This window comes from Chelonia mydas, chromosome 15 (genome assembly GCF_015237465.2).
Source record: "Chelonia mydas isolate rCheMyd1 chromosome 15, rCheMyd1.pri.v2, whole genome shotgun sequence".
Taxonomy (NCBI): domain Eukaryota; kingdom Metazoa; phylum Chordata; order Testudines; family Cheloniidae; genus Chelonia; species Chelonia mydas.
In genome coordinates, this window is record NC_057856.1 from 3,527,325 (window position 1) to 3,547,978 (window position 20,654).

The 20,654-nt window shown below is 50.1% G+C and overlaps 1 protein-coding gene across 7 annotated transcripts in view; it reads right to left on the reverse strand.

The window, feature by feature from the left end:
• The window catches only part of MORC2 (MORC family CW-type zinc finger 2), a 103,649-nt gene that overhangs the window by 12,344 nt on the left and 70,651 nt on the right, over positions 1 to 20,654 (reverse strand). For 5 of the 7 annotated variants that reach the window (XM_037878416.2, XM_037878418.2, XM_037878419.2 and 2 more), the window contains 9 exons: positions 15,596 to 15,736; positions 14,476 to 14,630; positions 14,197 to 14,325; positions 13,234 to 13,339; positions 2,427 to 2,559; positions 1,481 to 1,555; positions 975 to 1,358; positions 264 to 410; positions 112 to 166 (listed from right to left, as the gene is read on the reverse strand). In XM_037878416.2, the coding sequence (XP_037734344.1) occupies positions 112 to 166; positions 264 to 410; positions 975 to 1,358; positions 1,481 to 1,555; positions 2,427 to 2,559; positions 13,234 to 13,339; positions 14,197 to 14,325; positions 14,476 to 14,630; positions 15,596 to 15,736 (1,325 nt within the window). The remainder of the gene's footprint in view (positions 1 to 111; positions 167 to 263; positions 411 to 974; positions 1,359 to 1,480; positions 1,556 to 2,426; positions 2,560 to 13,233; positions 13,340 to 14,196; positions 14,326 to 14,475; positions 14,631 to 15,595; positions 15,737 to 20,654) is intronic. The other 2 variants (XM_037878417.2, XM_037878420.2) reach the window with 1 other exon arrangement.

Genomic DNA, 20,654 nt, shown 5'->3' on the forward strand with positions numbered 1-20,654 from the left:
GCAACCTTAGCCACAATCAGTTAAACTGTATGTAAATTCCTTGGGGTTGGAAAAAACATGGTCACTTCTGGCACAAACATGGTAACTCGAGTTTAATGGGTTGCTCCTCACCTTTTTGGGCTCTTTTCAGATCTGCTAGCTCCTCCTCCCCTGCACTGTCTGTGAGCTGTAAGCATAAAGAGCTCGTGTTAGCCATCTCCCAGGAAGATCATGAGAGCTCACTAGCTCCCTTCCTGCCAGAGGGAACTCACTGCAATCCTCACCTCAACCACCACCTCGTTTGAGTCCTTCTTCTCCTCTTTCACTACCACTAATTTGCCCCGTTTCGTTTTCTCCTTCTTCTGCTCCGCTTCCTCCTCAGCTCCATCCTCCATGGTGTTAAATGTCCTCTTGCGGATGCTGGAGGCCTGCTGAGAGCAAGTGATTTCTGGCTGAATCTCAAGAGTGCCACCAACCATCCATTTCAAGGGGGCAGGCTTTCAGACGAGCTCAGTGCCTCTACGGCCGCCTAAACAAAGGAGCCAGGGTTTCAAAAGAGCTCAGCACCCAACAGCTCCAGTTAAGAACAATGGGAGCAGCTGGGTGCAGAGCCATTTTGAAAATCTGACCATAAGACTTTCTACAGAAGGTCCTAGCACATATATATCACACATATATCCATCCCATGCCACAAGGGATAGCCACAAATACCACCAGTATCCATCACCATGAACCTGTTGCCATGTTTCTACCCCATGCAGGGCAATCACTGGGGTCTCAGACGAAGCAGCTGGGGCAAGTGATCCCACTAAGGATATATCGTTGAGCTCTCACCTAGCACAGTACGGTTCTTCCAACCTATGCAGTTACTATAGTGTGTGGGGGAGGGGTCTCTCACAGCTGAAGGTGAGGAAGATGCTGGGTAAACACTGGGTTTGTCCAGGTTGAGGGGTAGGGCTTTGATGATTTCCCATCCTACCAAATAATGGACTCACCTGTGGAGGTTTGAGTGCTGCAGGTTTTTTCAGCACCGGTGTCTTTATAATTTTGGAGCTGGGAGTCTCACGCTGGCTCATGGAGTTCTGCAGAAGCATGGGGGGTGGCCTCCCAACATGGATCGGTTTGGCAGGAGTCCTGACAACTGTGCTGTTGGACTTTCCCACAGTCACGATATGCTGCTGTGTCCTGGAAGTACTAGCTTCCTCCCTGGACAGCACACTTGCCAGTTTGGGGGCGCTGATGGCTGGCCGAGCCAGGGGGGCCTTTCGCAGTTGGCTGATGGACTTGGGGGGAGGCGGCGGCCTGCTGGGAGCATTTTTAATTACATCGGGTAAAGGAGGAGATCGCGGGCGTTGAGGTCTGCTCAGTGATTGGGAGTCCTGGGAGAAGAGAGAGAGCACAGGAGAGAGGAAGAATAAAGAGTCAGGAATTGCTCACAGAATAGTTCAGTATGGCACTGGAGCATACAGGTCTGCAGCAGTACAGGAGCTGTGGTGCTTACCTCCACGACAGGCCGTGTGGTCACTTCCAGAGGTAATTTCTTCAGGTCAGCTTGGGACCGGATTGGAGTCGTTTTCTGTGGTAAAAACAGGAACACGGTCATTTTAAAAGCTGTCAGTGTTTCCCTAAAACCCAACATTAGCAGGTCGTGATCATGCTGGGGAATGTTAAACGGGTTCTACTGGCTCACTAAGGCAGGTGGCTCCCCCCGCATCTAACCATAAAAAAAAAGGGGGGGGGGAGCAGCTCAATAAAGAGAGGACATAGGCTGTGGACATAGGCTGAGCAGTCCAAAGGGAGGAGTCCAAAAAGAAGTGAAGCCTGAAGTCTGAGCTAAACTTTGTTTTACTGCTGCTCATTTTTTTTTTAACTAAAATAAACCCCAGGAGGTGTGAGGAACAGGATTTGGACTCTAGGCAGCATATGTTCTCCAGTTCGTCCATGACGCTTCCATCGTCCAATTATTAAATTTTCAAATAAGCACCTTCATGCTTTCTCCTGTGCTGACCCTCACACGTGGGAGGAGCTCCCCATAAACATCCACAAAACGAATGCACTAACCTCCTTCAAAACACTCCTTAACGTTCTCTTTTTCCATTATGCCTACAAAAAAAATTTACAGTGGCTAGTCTGCTGAGGCTACTGCCTATCATGCTGACGACTACTGTCGTTGTTTCCTTGTACTCTCTAGTCTCTGTATCTATCTGTTGTCTTGTCTTATACTTAGATGGGAATTTCCTTGGGGGAAGTAAATGTCTTTTTGTTTTGTTTGTACAGAGCCTAGCACAAGGGGGTGAGACTATGACTAGGGCTCCTAAGTACTACGGTAATACAAATAACAAAATGAGAGAGGGTTGAGAAAGACATTTAACTCAGCAAAATTCATTTGCCCAAGGAGGCATCTCAGATTCTCTCCACCATGCTCAGCTCTAGGTCTTTAGATTCACCTGCAAAGCCTCCAGTTTCTCCTGCTGCTGGCGAATTTTCTCCGTCAGCTGCTTCTGCTTCTCCTCTTGTGATCTGAAGTCCTTTTTCAGTGTTCCCAGGGGTACCTTCTGCTTCTGCTCTGAAGCTTCACACCTACAGTAGAGAAAATGATAATAGCCAAGCTCAGCAAGAGACCAAAACGTGAGTTACAACAAACTTTTACAGTTAGGGAGAGCAATATCGGCCTCAAGGAAACCCAGTTGTTTCCCTATTACTGCAATACCCTAATCTCAAGGACAATCAGAAAGATTCACAGGTTTTAGCCAGGCAGAAATGCATACACAGAAGCTTACTGGCTTTACAACTGAAGGGCTACAAACAGTCTTTAAAAACAAACCTATTTACGCTGGGAGCCCACTGGCATGAGCCGCCCATTCAGAAAGCAGGAGCCACACAGGGAAATGCCACAGGCAACTATTCCAGCCAATGGTGCCTCCAACTGTCAGTTCCTTCATTACTGTTGACAACTGAGGAGATCCCTCTGGCTACCATTACAGAGCCCCTTTTAACTGGTTTTCCATCTATTCCTGAATTTTAAAGCTGACTGGCACCAATTTTCTTGCCCATCAGTTCTACTGCAGAGGGTGATACTTTGTGGGTTAATGATCTTGTATTTCTCTATTTTCCGTATAGAAACACTATACTACCACAAACCCCATGAAAGGTCTCTGTGGTGCCTCTGCTTGGTAGCCTCTTGAGGCAGGCAGCCTTGCTCACCTCAGACTGTCCTCAAACATACTCTACGCTGATGGTTTTAGACTCCACACTTGGCCTGTTGTGCATATGCCAGACTCCAGCAGCTTAATTCGCACTGCATCCTGACTGGTGTTGATGTGTGTGTCGTGGTTTGCACTGGAGTTCACAAGCTGTGGAGACTGAGCTTCACCAAGAACACCTTAGAACAGCTGCCACGGGAGGACGGTGAGGACTCCTCTTCCCTATACCAGTACACTGAAGGAACAGCATTAAGGAAACACTTGTGCTGAGGCAGTCTCCCTTGAGGAGAGGGTAGCAGAAAGTGGTCAATGTGGTGGCCAGATCAGTGTCCTCCCTCATGCTAACGAACAAAGGGGAAGGGTGATGAGTAGCTTGAACCATACTATGGATGTCGTTCCATGGCCATAAATGCATTGGGAGTACCCAACACATGCATTAGAAAAATCTCTTTGACCCTAGAGATCCTTGTGGAAGCAAGCAACACTGGGACATCTGCAGACAACTTCTAGGCCTCTCTGATAAACAGGCCAGTGTAAAACTATTATAGCTTACTGGATCCTTCTCTTTCCTGAACTTCTGCTAGGGCCCTTCCTAGTTTAGGTACTGTATTTAAAGCATATGGAAGTTATCTTCCCCAGCGGAAGCAAAAGGTGTTCCACCAGGCAGTCCAGGGAAAATATCCAATTAGGAATGGGTTTACAAACGCTGCCCATCCAGATTACAGTGATCAGATGTGTTCACTTGTGCTGCAGAGCCCACACAGACATACGCTATACCCAGGGATCCTGGCAGCTTTGTTAATGAGAACACCCCAAATTTTGGAGAGGAGGGCAGTCCCCGGTGCTCTAAGGACTTTCAGACACTGGGTAATCCAGAGAGTGATCCCCTCACTCACATGGACAATCAGCCCACTGCACTGTGTATAAGGAAAACATGGCTGCAGACAATTGGAGTCCATTAATGATATAATCTCATGAATACTTTCTTAATCGGAGAGTATTGGATTAAATCTTTCTCCAGTGGGAATACAAGAGATGGATCTCTTAGGCTGTCTGTTCAGATTTCTATTCTTGGCTTTAGGAAGAGACTGTTTTAGCATGGAACACTTCTCTCCACTGGGGAAGGAGACTCCTCGCTGCTTTTCCATCCGTGACTTAGGTTGCAATGGTCCTGGAAAGAATTCAGGAGGAACTGAAGGATCCGATAACCCAACAGCCTTCCATGGGCCAAGGAGGTCTGGTTCCTAATTCTGTGGCAAATACCCAAAGACGAATTTATCAGGCAAAGAGTCTAGCCTCAGATCCTCAATCAAAGCCAGTGCACCTCGCTGCCCTCAGCTTGGCAGCTCTGTTCCTGAGAAAAGACAGTTACCTTTTCCATAACTGGTGTTCTTCAAGATGTGTTGCTCATGTCTATTCCACAATAGCTGTGTATGCTCGCCATGTGCACCGGTGCTGGAAGTTTTTCCCCAAACAGTACCAGAAGGGGAGCCCCCATAGCAACCCCTAGAGGGAAGCCTCCATGGCATGGTATAAGGGGCGCTATGCGCTCCCCCCACCTTCAGTTCCTTCTTGCAGGACAACTCCGACAGAGGGGAAGGAGAGTGGGATGTGGAATAGACATGAGCAACACCTCTCGAACACCAGTTACAGAAAAGGTAACTGTCTTTTCTTCAAGTGATTGCTCATATGTATTCCACAATAAGTGATTCCAAGCTATATCTGTTGGAGGTGGGTAGGAGTTCACAAACTCTCGGGACGGAGCACAGCCCTGCCGAAGCCGAACCCGGCGTCCTCCCTGGTCTGGGAGACGATCGCATAATGTGAGGTGAACATGTGAATTGAAGACCATGTGGCAGCCCTACAAATGTCCTGAATGGGGACATGGGCCAAAAAGGCAGCCAACGAGGCCTGAACCCTAAGAGTGTGGCCTCACAATTGGTGGCGGAGGGATTCCCGCCAGGTCGTAACTGGTAAAAAGCCAGAGCCCTTCTCACATCCAGTGTGTGGAGGCGGTAATCCTCACTGGACACATGGGGCTTGGGGCAGAGGACTGGCAGAAAAATGTCCTGACTCATCTGATAGGCGGAGACCACCTTTAGGAGGAACGAAGGGTGTGGGCGGAACTGGACCGTATCTTTATGAAACGCTGTGTACGGGGGCTCGGAGGTCAGTGCCCTGAGTTCCAAGACCCGCTTAGCCAACATGATTGCTACCAGGAAGACTACCTTCCATGAGAAGTGCGACCAGGAGCACATAGCTAGTGGCTCAAATGGGGGGCCCGTGAGGCAGGTCAACACCAGGTTTAGGTCCCACTGTGGGACTGGGGGCCTAACATATGGGAAGAGACGATTCAATCCCTTAAGGAATCGGCCAGTCATAGCATGGGAGAATACCGTGTGGCCCTGCACCGGTGGGTGGAAGGCTGATATGGCCACCAGGTGCACCTTGACTCTAAGGTGAAGGACATAGTCTAGAATCAGCTGGATCGGGGTAGCCACCAGGGAAACGCCCTGCTCATCCGCCCATCTGGAAAACTGAGACCACTTTGCCAAGTAGGCTCGGCGCGTGGAGGGTCGCCTGCTTTCCAAGAGGACGTGCTGAACCCCTTCTGAGCACATCCTTATCTCCTGGCCTAACCACTGAGAAACCACACCGTGAGGTGGAGTGCCGCTAGGTTGGGGTGGAGGAGGCAGCCCTGGTCCTGGGAGAGTAGGTCCGGGCGGGACAGCAATGGCCACAGCGAGGTGACCGCCAGCCCCATGAGGATCTTGTCAGCAAGTTAAAGAAGTATGGGCTGGATGAATGCACTATAAGGTGGGTAGAAAGTTGGCTAGATTGTCGGGCTCAACGGGTAGTGATCAATGGCTCCATGTCTAGTTGGCAGCCGGTGTCAAGTGGAGTGCCCCAGGGGTCGGTCCTGGGGCCGGGTTTGTTCAATATCTTCATAAATGATCTGGAGGATGGTGTGGATTGCACTCTCAGCAAATTTGCGGATGATACTAAACTAGGAGGAGTGGTAGATATGCTGGCGGGCAGGGATAGGATACAGAGGGCCCTAGACAAATTGGAGGATTAGGCCAAAAGAAATCTGATGAGGTTCAATAAGGATAAGTGCAGGGTCCTGCACTTAGGACGGAAGAACCCAATGCACCGCTATAGACTAGGGACCCAACGGCTAGGCAGCAGATCTGCGGAAAAGGACCTAGGGGTGACAGTGGACGAGAAGCTGGATATGAGTCAGCAGTATGCCCTTGTTGCCAAGAAGGCCAATGGCATTTTGGGATGTATAAGTAGGGGCATTGCCAGCAGATCGAGGGACGTGATCGTTCCCCTCTATTCGACATTGGTGAGGCCTCATCTGGAGTACTGTGTCCAGTTTTGGGCCCCACACTACAAGAAGGATGTGGAAAAATTGGAAAGAGTCCAGCAAAGGGCAACAAAAATGATTAGGGGTCTGGAACACATGACTTATGAGGAGAGGCTGAGGGAAGTGGGATTGTTTAGTCTGCAGAAGAGAAGAATGAGGGGGGATTTGATAGCTGCTTTCAACTACCTGAGAGGTGGTTCCAGAGAGGATGGTTCTAGACTATTCTCAGTGGTAGAAGAGGACAGGACAAGGAGTAATGGTCTCAAGTTGCAGTGGGGGAGGTTTAGGTTAGATATTAGGAAAAATTTTTTCACTAGGAGGGTGGTGAAACACTGGAATGTGTTACCTAGGGAGGTGGTAGAATCTCCTTCCTTAAAAACTTCTAAGTCAGGCTTGACAAAGCCCTGGCTGGGATGATTTAATTGGGGATTGGTCCTGCTTTGAGCAGGGGGTTGGACTAGATGACCTCCTGAGGTTCCTTCCAATCCTGATATTCTATGATTCTATGATCCCGTACCAATCCTGCCTGGCCCATGCTGTGGCAAACAGAAGGACCCGGGCCTTTTCTGTCCTTATCTTTTCCAGGACCTTGCCGATCAGCGGGATGGGGGAAAGGCGTAGAGAAACTGGCCTGACCAGGACAGGAGGAAGGAATCGGAGATAGCGCCCCGTCCCAGCCCCCCTGGAGCAGAACCAGGGATAGCGACAGTTCTGCCGAGTCACAAACAGGTCCACCTGGGGAGTTCCCCACACTTGGAAAAGTCCATGCACCACCTCTGGGTGAAGAGACCACTTGTGCTGAGAGGAGAAGTCCCTGCTCAAGCGATCTGTCCGTGAGTTCCGGGTGCCCGGTAGGTGGTAGGCCTATAAGCAGATGCTGTGGGCTATACAAAAGTCCCACAGCCTGAGGGCTTCGTGGCAGAGGATTGGGCCCCGCCTTGCCTATTGATGTAAAACAGAGGCCGTGCTGTCTGTGAGAACCCTGACCACACGGCCCTCCAGGTGTGAGTGGAAGGCCATGCACACCAGCTGTACCACCCTGAGTTCCTTGACATTTATGTGGAGGGTCAGGTCCTGAGCCGACCACAGACCCTGGGTCTGAACTTTCCTCATATGGGCCCCCCACCCCAGGTTCGATGTGTCGGACACCAGTTTCAGCGACAGGGCCCCACTCCTGAACAGGACCCCATGGAGCATGTTTCCTGGGAAGGACCACCATCATAGGGAGGCGATCACTGGCTTGGGCACCGTGGGGACCTTTTCCATCCTGTCCCTGGCCTGGGAGAACTCCGAGGCCAACCAGAGCTGGAGGGACCTCATCCTCAGTCTGGCGTGACAGGCCACATACGTGCACGCCGACATGTGACCCAAGAGCTGGAGGCACGGTCTGAATGTTGTCTCCAGAAACCTTGTGACCGTGTTGATAAGTCCCCTCAGGGTCTCGAACCTGTCTGGTGGGAGGAAGGCTCTGGTTGACGAGGCATCCAGGACCTCCCCAATAAACTCTATGCATTGAACCGGGACTAACGTGGACTTGGTGTTGTTTACCAACAGGCCCAAAGTGGTGCACGTGGACAGAGGAGCGCCACATGATCCCGCACCTGCGACCAGGAGCTGCCCTTGACCAACCAGTTGTCCAGATAGGGGAAGATCTGGACCCCTCCGGTGCCTGAGGTAGGCCGCTACCACCAACATACATTTCGTGAAAACCCTGGGGGCAGTGGACAGGCCAAATGGGAGGACCATAAACTGGTAGTGTTCCTGCCCCACTGTGAAACGGAGGAAGCATCTGTGCCCCTCGAATATATGAATGTGGAAGTACGCGTCCTGCAGATCGAGGGCGGCGTACCAGTCCCTGGGATCCAGGGAGCGGATGATGGAGGCCAGGGAGACCATGCGGAACTTGAGCTTCACCATGTACTGGTTCAGACCTTGCAGGTCCAAGATGGGCCTGAGCCTCCCCTTTGGCCTAAGGAAATAGCGGGAATAGTACCCCTTACATTTGAACTCCCCCAGCACTGCTTCCACCGCTCCTAGGCCCAGGAGCCGCCCCACCTCCTACTCAAACAGAGCCTCGTGAGAGGGGTCCTCCAGGAGGGATGGGGGCAGAGGGTGGTTGGGAGGGGTAGAAGTAAACTGGAGGGTGTAGCCCCGGGAGATGGAGTTGAGGACCCATCAGTCCGAGGTCAGCCACGACCACTCCGGGAGGAAAGCACACAACCGATTGGAGAAGGAAACTTTACTGAGGGTGGATCCCTGATGACAACTTGCAGGGAGCCCCTGCGCGTCCCGTCAAAACTGCCTTTTCTCCGCCTGCTTGCCCTTGGAGGACCCAGGCTGGGGGGCAGGTCAAGACTGCCTCTGTAGGCGCTTCTTGTTGTCCTGTGACTTTTTATAAGCGGTCTTGTATTTTGAGTGGGTGGCCTGGGCAGGAGTCTGCTGCGGCTTGAACTTAGGTTTAGCTGGAGCCGGAACACAGAGACCCAGAGTCTGGAGCGGTGTGCGGGAGTCTTTCAGGCCACGCAGCTTTATATCCGTTTCTTCCGCAAACAGAGCTTTGCCGTCAAATGGAAGGTCCTGCAGGGAGGTCTGCGCCTTGCTGGACAGCCCAGAAAGCAGGAGCCATGGTGCCCTTCTCATGGACACTGCAGAGGCCATGTCCATTGCATCCGAAGCTGCCTGCAGGGTTGCCCTGGCAGCCGCTGTACCCTCCTCCACCAGCGCTTTGAACTCCTTCCTGTCGCACTCCTGGAGAGAGTCCTCGAACTTGGACAGGGAGCCCCATAGATTGAACTCATACTGGCCCAGGGGAGCCTGGTGGTTCACCACCCATAGCTGGAAGCTCGAGGATGAATAAATTTTTCTTCCAAATGAATCTAGCCTCCTTGAATCTTTATTTTTTGGGGTAGGGGCTGGTTGGCCCTGCCGTTCCCTGTGGTTGACCAACTCGACCACCACGGAGTTAGGAGCAGGGTGGGTGTACAAGTATTCATGACCCTTGGTGGGCATAAAATACTTGCGTTCCACTCTCTTAGAGATGGGGGCCAATCAGACTGGGGTTTGCCACAGGGCATTTGAAATTTTTGCCACCCCTTCATGGAAAAGTAAGACCACCCTGCCGAGTGCAGAGGTGGACAGTACATTAAACAGGGAGTCCAAGGGTCCCTCCACCTCCTCTGCCTGGAGGTTGAGGCTTGATGCCACGCTCTTTAAGAGTTCTTGGTGGGCCCAAAAGTCCTCCTACAGGACAGAGGGAGGAGGGGCCGTAATCGCCTCATCAGGAGAGGGCGAGGAGGCCGATGGGGTAGTTTGCGTGTCCACCAGCACTGGAGGATCCACCACCTGCTTAGTCTCCGGGCACGGTGCCAAGGATGTATGTCCTACCGACTCCTTCCTCAGAGGTCTGGAGAGGGAGGCCGATGGTCCTTCTGAGGCTCCGGTCACCGAGTGAGTCCCCACCGGGGGCTGCGTCGGGGGCCACGGTGCCCACTAGTACCATTGGGCCGGCCACGGGGCCCGGTGCCACTACACCTACTGCGGCACTGGCGGAGCTGGCTGTTCGGCCTGGCCCATCAATAGACAACTTTGAAGGGAGGCCAGGCTGACATACGACCTGCCACTGTCCCTGGACGGGGAGGACGGGTGCCGGGAGTGATGTCGACCATGGGACCGCGATCCCAACGCGAAGGACCAGTACCGTTGGTAATAGCTGCTCTGCGATCGGCTCCGGCAGGCGGGCCGGCAACTGACGCCTGCGGCTGCGGGGACAGTGCCGTGGCAGGGTCCTGGAGCGGGATGACAAACGGGAACGGTGTTGACGTTCGTGTTGTGACTGGCTGCGATAGCCCCTCCAAGACGAGGACCTTTGGCGTCATCTGCCTCAGTCCCATCGGTGTTCGTTCCTCGAGGCGGAGCGGTGCTGGGAGTCTCTGACAAATGGAACCCAGCCAGACAACCTGGTGGGAGTTGAGGACGACCCATGTGGACTTTGCACGGAACGGTTGCTGGGCGGCAAACAGCGTCAGGAACATTCCCTCGACCGAGACCAGTACCGAGTCAGGGGCAACTGTGGAGATCCCAGCGGTGGCTTGCCTCTGGAGCGTGGGGCCGACATCAGCGGTGCTCCTGGTACCGGCATGGACATGACATCCTGGGCCACTTGCAAGGCCTCTGGTGCGGAGGGCATCCGGACATCTGGGGAGGCCCACTCCAAATGAGCCGGGCTACTTCGCTCGATTTGAGCCGGAGGCCTAGAGGCTGGTGGGGGATCGAGGACTGCCCAACATGGATCTAGCCTCTGTCCCGGGTTTACTCCAGTGCTGTGGCGAAGGTGGCCTCTTCCTAGCCTTCTTGGCATGCCCCGCGGACAGGGAGCGGTGCCGACTAATTGATGGCTCCAAAGGGTCGCTGCACACCTACACCACGGAGCACAGTGCTGACTCGGAGAAGTCCTCCGGAACTGGGGTCAGCGCCAACTCTATCAGAATAGCCCGGAGCCTACTGTCCCTTTCTCTCTTGGTCCGAGGCTTAAACTACTTGCAAATCTTGCAGCGATCACTGAGATGGGTTTCCCCCAAACAGCATAAATAGTCTGCGTGCGGATCACTTACTGGCATAGGTTGCCTACAAGTGTCGCACGACTTAAAACCCGGGCGCTCTAGCTAAACTAAACTAATCAATTAACCAACTACAGGTACCACATACTGAATGAACAAGCAGTTCTGGGGACGAGCTACAGCAAAGCTGGAGCAGAGCAGTTCCGGAGCACCTTCACTGGGGGCAAGAAGGAACTGAGGGTGGGGGGAGCACATAGCACCCCTTATACCGCGCCATGGAGGTGCCACTCCAGGGGTCACTAGGGGCGCTCCCCTATGGGTACTGCTAGGGAAAAAACTTCCGGCACCGGTGCACATGGCGACCACACACACCTATGGTGGAATACACATGAGCAATCACTTGAAGAACTCGGCTCATGAAAAGGCAAAGGCCTCCAAATAAGTGAGACCAACCTGCAAGTCCCTCCACTGTGCATGTAAAGGTTTACAGCAGGGTACAAACAGATCTTATTCCTAGTAGCAGTGTCTTTAGCTCTAAGAGCTGCTAAGTTTCAGGTACTAATAACCAGCCTTAGAGGAGATTTTACAAGGATAAGTCTGATTCATCACAATGTCTAAGTTTTATCCACATGGTGGTGTTAGTGTTCTAACCTTAATAAACCTATCATACTGTCAACAAACTGTTCATGCCACAGGACTATCCCAGCGAGGCCCTCCTCCAGACTGTCAGACGCAGTTAAGTCTGAAGAGTTCTACTTGAAACAGATTAGAAGCACCACAGTTCACGCAACTCTTAGTTTACTGGATACCAGTTCTTAGTGTATGAAGACTTCTATCGCATTCCTCACTATTATGGCCTAACTCATGTTTCCCTCATATCATAAACATCTTTTCCTGCCAATCTCAGGGATGCTGCAGTGTACAGAGGTTTGCATTCTAGCGATGATTCACCCTACATAAAAGGAATAGGTCTCCTTTTTAAGTTTCCACAAAATAGGGGAGCACAAGTTCTCTCACCTCCTAAAGTTTTTATTTAATTCAGGAACTTTCTTATTCTGAGCTAGCTAAGGTGGCTATTTTGTTCAACTCATCCTCAAGTATTTCTGTATTTAGACTTCATGCTTGTCTGGAGGTTTCTCTCCTTCCCCCAAACAAATCACCAATAAAGCTAAATTCTGGCTTACTTAATATGGCCTTTATCACTGCCTGTGTGGTTCTTTGTTTCCATTTGAAACACCCCTTGACCTACTTATTTTCCAAGATTGGGAATCCTATGATAATAGCATATTTAAGGAAACAGAATTACAGGTAAGTAATTTATCCTTCTTTAAAAGACATCTCAGAATTCTCTTATCCACCACTCCTCTAATAGGGATTCTGAATTTTCTTCCTCCCTGGAAAGTGAATCTATCATTGAGACTGTGTGTGTATTAGTGTTTTTATGGAGGTGCTGACCAACTCCATAGCTAAGGCTAAGTTCCATTTTGCACTTAAAGCAGAGATTCAGACTTTGTTTTTATGAAAAAAATACAACCCATCCCCCCCAAATTTGCAGTGCTTACTTTGAGTACAGAATGAATTAATTGAAAACTAGTCCTTTAAGAAATTTAGCACCTATGTCAGGCTTTTATTTTCCTGGATGTTAACAGAATTACACAGACACTTCAAACTTTCCATGTAGTTAAAATTAATTGAATTTATCCAGCATTTTGCAACTCTTAACTTGTAGCCTCAGCTCTGTTCTGTGGATGTCCCCAGTCATTAGCCCAACACCACTCTTAGCTTCAGACATCCCAACTGAAATCAACAAAGTGTGTGAGAGCGGGGGGGGGGGGGGGGGGGGAGGAGGAGGAGGAGAAGCAGGAAGGTCCCCCCAGAGGAAGAAAGCGTCAAAGAAGATAATCCCTCATTTGTGTTGACTCAAACAAACAACAGTGTTGCCATTAGGGACATCAACTAGCTCACTGATGCTCATTTTCAGTAGAAACATCCGGATTCACTGGGATTATGAGCAGAATCTTCTGATGTAGGCAGAATGCCATTAGCTACTCAGTCAAGTGCCCAGAACAGCATGGCAAAGGCACATTAATGCCAATTCCCTACCATGGCCCACATTCATACTCACCTATCCTGCTCAGGGTCAGGGTTCATGGAGCACACCCAAGTATCCGGGTATTCCTTCTCCACGGAGCTCAGCTGGAATGGGAGGGTCCGCCATTTCAAACACATATCTGTTACACAGAACACACTACACAGTCAGCACACAGATTCTAAGCCATCCACATAGCCTGTCCTCTGGGTCCACAGCAAGCACATTTGGCTGTTGAGGACCTCACGACTTCCCAGGGCATTAGTCTGGTGACAACAACCCTTTCCAGCTGCTGGAGCACTTGGCAACAGGGACCACCTTCCATCTCCCTCCAAGACACTCCACTGTGTTGCAAAGTTTTGTTTTCTTTTAAAAAACAAAAACAAAACCATAAAAATAATTGAAATGGTGATCAAGAAGGCTGAGACCCATTAATGCCCAGGGTCTCCTTTAGTGGCAAGAAAGACAATTGTGTGGGATGCTCCCATTTGATACTCAGGCTATTCCCACTCAAAGGGAGGAAACACTCCCAAAGGTCCTAGAAAATGTAGCACGGGGGGGGGGGGGGGGGGGGGAGTGGGGGGGAAGAGGGGAGAGGGAGGCGAGAACTGAAGTGCAGTTCTGTCCTAGTGAGGGATTATAAAAATGTCCCTGTGCGGCTTTATGTTCAGCCCCTCTGCGATGACTACTCAGTATTCCCAGCTTACAGATAAGACTATTAAAAAAAAAAATTTCAACTGCCAGCCTCAAAACCTCTCTCTGGGCTCTGAATGTCTGGCTTGTGCATTGTCACCAGGAAGATATCTGGTTATGAAGCATGAGTCAGAAAAGCATCCAGCTCCCAGAGCTGTATTGGCTTTGTTGGGTAGCAGAAAAACTATCTATCTCCTGCCCATGAGCTGCTTTGCCTTCTGAACAGTAGTTTCTATTCCCTAGCCCACATGGCAGAACAATCTCCTAATCCCAGCCACCCTGCTCCCTCTGCCTGGTCAGACGCACCGCACTGAATTGTGGTGGGGATCTCCATGGCTCGTCGGCGTTTGTAGCGCAGGTCACTTGAGGGAGGTTGGTTCCAGTTTGCTGATAAATAGCCAAATTCATCCCAAAACTTGATTATACCTCTCTGGGCTGAAGAAAAACAGAACAAGAACATTCATCATGCTGCCACTATCAGCAGCATGAATATGAAGTCCTCCTTCTCTGGTAAGCTCTACCCCCTGTCCCACCAGCCACCCAGAGTCCCCTCCCCATCCCTGTCAAGTTGTGAAGCCTCATTACCAATAGCAACATCCTTCCAGTACTGAGCCAAGTGGTCCCCCATCGCCCTCAGCAAGTGTCGATACTCTTTAGCATCTGCAAAGTCCTGTTTATTGTGGGTGGGCTCCAGAACCAAGTAGGGTATGTCCACCACTCCTACCACTCCACCACATGCCCTGGGGGTGAGAAACAACTGTAACACTGTACACTGCTAACACCCAACAAGATACTTGTCCAAGGGAGCAGCATTGAACCACCACCAGTACCAATCACTGACTGCAACCAGTTGGCTCACTGAGTACCTCCTGCAGCAATATGCGTTTCAGACAGTGAAACCCTGGTGCTGCTTTTTCCAATATTAATGTAGTATCAACCCCTTAACACTACAGATTTAGGGCTGTATTCTGAAGAAAGTTTTCTAGTGTGAAATGTCTACACCTAGGGGAATTCTGTGCCAAAAAATTAAAAATGCTACACAATATTTTAAACTTCTGTATATTTTATTTGTCAAAAATAACACAATATAATCATCAGGAGTCTCAGCAGGAATATGGCTGGGCTGCCATTACTGTTCCCTGCACGGCTGGGTTGCCATTATTTTTTCCCCCACACATAAATCAAATTCTGCAGGAAAAAATAAAATTCTGTGGGGAACATTAATTCTGCACAAATTCTGCATTGCGCAGAATTCCAGCAGGAGTAAATGTCTTTGTTTTCCTCACTGTGCACAAAAAGGGATCTTTGCTTTCAAGTACTGAATGTTCAACTAGCCCCAATAATCCTGCCTTGCCCTAAGGGTTAGTCTTCTTAGTGACACAGAAGTGGTTAGTAAGTAGTGAGGAATTGTCAACTTTCATTCAGCATCTCTGGGAAGGGCTCAGTACCAAATGCTGGCAGAGCAGAAAAACCTTATGTCACTGCAGGGCAAACTCCCGTCTCTGCATGCAGAACTTCATTTTTACTGGGAAATCTGGGGCTTTAAATTACATAATAAAACAAAACAGACTATGACTGTGGCTGATACTGAGTGACTGTACTGTATACGGAGGGAATGGTTCATGCTGCCTCCCTAGCTCTGTTGTACAAGCTAATTTCAGTCCTAAGCAAAGGGAACTCTTGACGATTTCAGAAAGGAACTCACATGCCACCCTCCAGCTGTGGGCCAACCTTCTCATACATCTTAATCAGCCGACTGCAGTTATAGATGAACATGCCATCCAAATCCCGCTGTTCGATATTCACCCCGAAGATGAAGTTCAACTCTTTAGGCTCCTTCAGTGCCCTGGAACAAGAGGCAGCAAGAATCAGAAACCTCCATGGTATACAGAGAAGAAACCCCCCCTACCCCCAGCCCAAGTGACCTAGACCAGCTCTTTGCCACATCCAGAGATGCTAAACCAACAGCCATAAAATGCCCACTATTTCTGACCTTATGTATTTCCTGATGATGTCACTGTTTACATTTTTTAAAAATTATTTACTGAATTCAAATTACAGGTTACATTTTGCAACACTGACACGTACACTTGTTGAGCTAACTATAGAACTGGCACATCATACTTTTTGACGTTTTTTGAAGGGGTCATGGTTCTGGCTTCTGGTCCAAGTATTTTTCTTTTAAGATGTCAAGGCAAAGGAGTTAAATTTGATCAGAGTCTGTAACTTGTCTATATGTTTTGTAGCAGATTATGCCCTTTAATGGTAACACATTCATTGTTTCATGATTTGTGGCTTGCAGAACATGCTAACTGTGCTTTGAAGGCAAAACTGGACTCAAATGTTTCAGTACATATATAGCATTATACCCGACAATTTTAGTACATAGCCCTTGGATTTCCTGGGGATGAGGGCTTACATTATTATGGATACTTATTTTGGAATACCGTTCCAACAGATTTTAAGCTGCAGACATACCCACACAGCACACAGAGCAGAGCTCCTTTCTAGGCATTATGGGCCAAATTTTCAGGAGAATTCCACTTCCATATAGGTACTTAAATAAAATGCATAGATTTTCAGCAAGCAGCTTCAGTGAAAGTCTGTCTCCAGTTGTAACTGCTGAGCACTTTTGAAAACGTGACCCCACATCTTTGACTACTGGGGATTATACCGGTTGCAATGTAGAAAAAAAACGGTTACTCACCTTCTCGTAACTGTTGTTCTTCGAGATGTGTAGTTCACGTCCATTCCAATCAGGTGTGTGCACACTAGCTGGAAGATTTTTCCTTTAGCAGTATCCGTAGGGTCAGCCTCGGTGCCTCCTGGAGTCACGCCTTCATGGCACCTAATATGAGGCCCTACCGACCCACCTTAGTTCCTTCTTACCGGCTACTACAACAGAGGGGTAGGAGGGTGGGTATTGGAATGGACATGAACAACACATCTCGAAGAACAACAGTTACAAGAAGGTGAGTAACTTTTTTCTTCTTCGAGTGCTTGTTCCCATCCATTCCAATCAGGTGACTCACGAGCCCAAGTTTAGGAGGTGGGGTTGGAATCATCCACTGATTGTAGCACCGCTCTCCCAAAGGCCGCATCGTCTCTGGCTTGCTGGGTGATTGCGTGGTGAAGTGTGTATGGAGGACCACGTTGCTGCTCTGCAGATTTCTTGGGTGGGAACCTGCGTCAAGAATGCTGAAGAGGAGGCCAGAGCCCTGGAGGAGTGCGTGGTGATTGAAAGAACGGGCACCTTTGCCAAGCGGTAACACTCTCGTATCCATGACATGATCCACGAAGAGCTATGTTGAGCGGGGACAAGAAGACCTTTCATTCTGTCCGCCACTGCCACGAGTAACTGCTCCAATTTTCTGAACAGCTTCATTCTCTCCATGTAGAAGGCTAGCACTCTGCGGACATCCTGGAGTGCAGCTTAGGGTAGAATACAGGGAGGAAGATGTCCTGGTTGATGTGAAATTGTGAGACAACCTTTGGGAGAAGAGCCGGGTGAGGCCTGAGCTGAACCTTGTCCTTATGGAATACAGCGTAAGGGGTCTCTGATGTTAGGGCCCTGAACTCAGACACCCTCCTAGCTGAGGTTATTGCTACCAGAAACGTCACCCTGTATGAGAGATAGAAAGGGGAGCATGTCACCAAGCGCTCAAATGGCGATGCCATAGTCTGGAAAGGACCAGATTGAGGTCCCAAGCTAGGATAGGCTGTCGGACCTGCTGATATAGCCTGTCGAGACCTTTAAGGAAACGGTTGACCATTGGGTTAGCAAAGACCGAGCAGCCCTCTGCACCTGGGTGGAAAGTGGAGATGGCCGCCAAGTGAACCCTTATGGACGACATGGACAGCCCCTGCTGCTTGAGAGGGAGAATATAATCCAGTATAAATTGCACCGAGGCGTGCATCGGGGACGGAAGTTGCTGCACCAACCAGATTGAAAATCTCTTCCACTTGGCAAGGTAGATAGCTCTTGTGGAAGATTTCCTGCTGCCAAGGAGAACTTGTCTGACTTGATCAGAGCAAGAGAGCACCACTGCTTTCAGCCATGGAGCTTCCATGCTGTGAGGCGGAGCAACTCTAAGTTCAGATGTTGGAGGCAGGCGTGTTCCTGCGTTATTAAGTCCGGGAACAGCAGCAGGGTGACCGGGGTTTCCACGGACATTTCCAGGAGTGATGTGTACCAGTGCTGGCGAGGCCAGCTTGGAGCTATCAATATCACCAAAGCTTGGTCCTTGCGAATCTTGAGGAGCACCTTGTGAACAAGAGGGACAGGTGGGAACACATATAGGAGATGACCTCACCATGGGAGGAGGAACGCGTCCGTGATTTAGCCCGGGCTGTGACTGAGGAAGGAGCAGAATCGCTGACACTTCCTGTTGTGTCACTTAGCGAACAGGTCTATTTGGGAAAAGCCCCATCAATGGAAGACTGAGTTTACTACGTCCAGGTGAAGGGACTACTCGTGGCCATGAAACGACCTCTGAGACAGTCCGCTAGCTTGTTCTGTACTCCAGGGAGGTACAATGCTTGGAGGTGTATTGAGTGCTCTACACAGAAGTCCCACAGCACGAAGTCTTCCTGACACACGGGAAAGGAGCGTGTACCCCGTTTGTTGGTATAAAACATTGCCGTGGTGTTGTGTATCAGTCCTGACAGACACACATCTCCCTGCTAGGTGGGTTCTGAAAGTCTGGCATGCCAGGCACACTGCTCTCAGCTCCGACATTCATGTGTAGAGCGAGTTCCACCTGAGACCAGAGGCCTTGTGTTCTGAGGTCTCCCAAATGTGCCCCCCAGCCCAAGTCTGACACGTCTGTCACTAGCAAGAATGATGGCTCAGGGCTAGTGAAGGGGACTCTTGCACCTACCACCTGTGGGTTGAGCCACCACAGGAGGGAGTCAAGTGCTGAGCAAGGCAGGGTTATAATCCTGTCCGGACTGGCCAATACACTGACACTAGCCACAACTGAAGTGGTAGAAATCTGAGTCTGGCACACTGTACTACAGAGATCAGAAACGTTTGGCATGCGGCCCACCATGGAAAGCCACTGGCGGGCCGGGCCAGTTTGTTTACCTGCAGCATCAGCAGGTTCGGCCGATCACAGCTGCCACTGGCCGCGGTTCACTGTCCCAGGCCAATGGTCAGCTCCCAGACTACTGCACTGGGCAGCACAGCATAGGGAAGAGGTGACCAGCCCTCTGTGGAGAAAGAAGTGGTTCGGGACTATTTAGAAAAGCTGGACGAGCACAAGTCCATGGGGCCGGATGTGCTGCATCCGAGAGTGCTAAAGGAGTTGGCGGATGTGATTGCAGAGCCATTGGCCATTATCTTTGAAAACTCATGGCGATCAGGGGAAGTCCCGGATGACTGGAAAAAGGCTAATGTAGTGCCCATCTTTAAAAAAGGGAAGGAGGAGGATCCTGGGAACTACAGGCCAGTCAGCCTCACCTCAGTACCTGGAAAAATCATGGAGCAGGTCCTCAAGGAATCAATTCTGAAGCACTTAGACGAGAGGAAAGTGATCAGGAACAGTCAGCATGGATTCACCAAGGGAAAGTCATGCCTGACTAATCTAATTGCAATTCTATGACGAGATAACTGGCTCTGTGGATGAAGGGGAAAGCGGGGGACGTGTTGTTCCTTGACTTTAGCAAAGCTTTTGACACGGTCTCCCACAGTATTCTTGTCAGCAAGTTAAAGAAGTATGGGCTTGATGAATGGACTATAAGGTGGATAGAAAGTTGGCTAGATTGTCAGGCTCAACGGGTAGTGATCAATGGCTCCATGTCTAGTTGGCAGCCGGTATAAGGTGGAGTGCCCCAAGGATTGGTCCTGGGGCCGGTTTTGTTCAATATCTTCATAAATGATCTGGAGGATGGTGTGGATTGCACTCTCAGCAAGTTTGCAGATGACACTAAACTGGGAGGAGAGGTAGATATGCTGGAGGGTAGGGATAGGATACAGAGGGACCTAGACAAATTAGAGGATTGGGCCAAAAGAAATCTGATGAGGTTCAACAAGGACAAGTGCATAGTCCTGCACTTAGGACGGAAGAATCCCATGCACCGCTACAGACTGGGGACCGAATGGCTTGGCAGCAGTTCGGCAGAAAAGGACCTAGGGGTTACAGTGGACGAGAAGCTGGATATGAGTCAGCAGTGTGCCCTTGTTGCCAAGAAGGCCAATGGCATTTTGGGATGTATAGGTAGGGGCATTGCCAGCAGATCGAGGGATGTGATCGTTCCCCTCTATTCGACATTGGTGAGGCCTCATCTGGAGTACTGTGTCCAGTTTTGGGCCCCACACTACAAGAAGGATGTGGAAAAATTGGAAAACGTCCAGCAGAGGGCAACAAAAATGATTAGGGGACTGGAACACATGACATATGAGGAGAGGCTGAGGGAATTGGGATTGTTTAGTCTGCGGAAGAGAAGAATGAGGGGGGATTTGATAGCTGCTTTCAACTACCTGAAAGGGGGTTCCAAAGAGGATGGATCTAGACTGTTCTCAGTGATAGCTGATGACAGAACAAGGAGTAATGGTCTCAAGTTGCAGTGGGGGAGGTTTAGGTTGGATATTAGGAAAAACTTTTTCACTAGGAGAGTGGTGAAACACTGGAATGCATTACCTAGGGAGGTGGTGGAATCTCCTTCCTTAGAAGTTTTTAAGGTCAGGCTTGACAAAGCCCTGGCTGGGATGATTTAGTTGGTGATTGGTCCTGCTTTGAGCAGGGGGTTGGACTAGATGACTT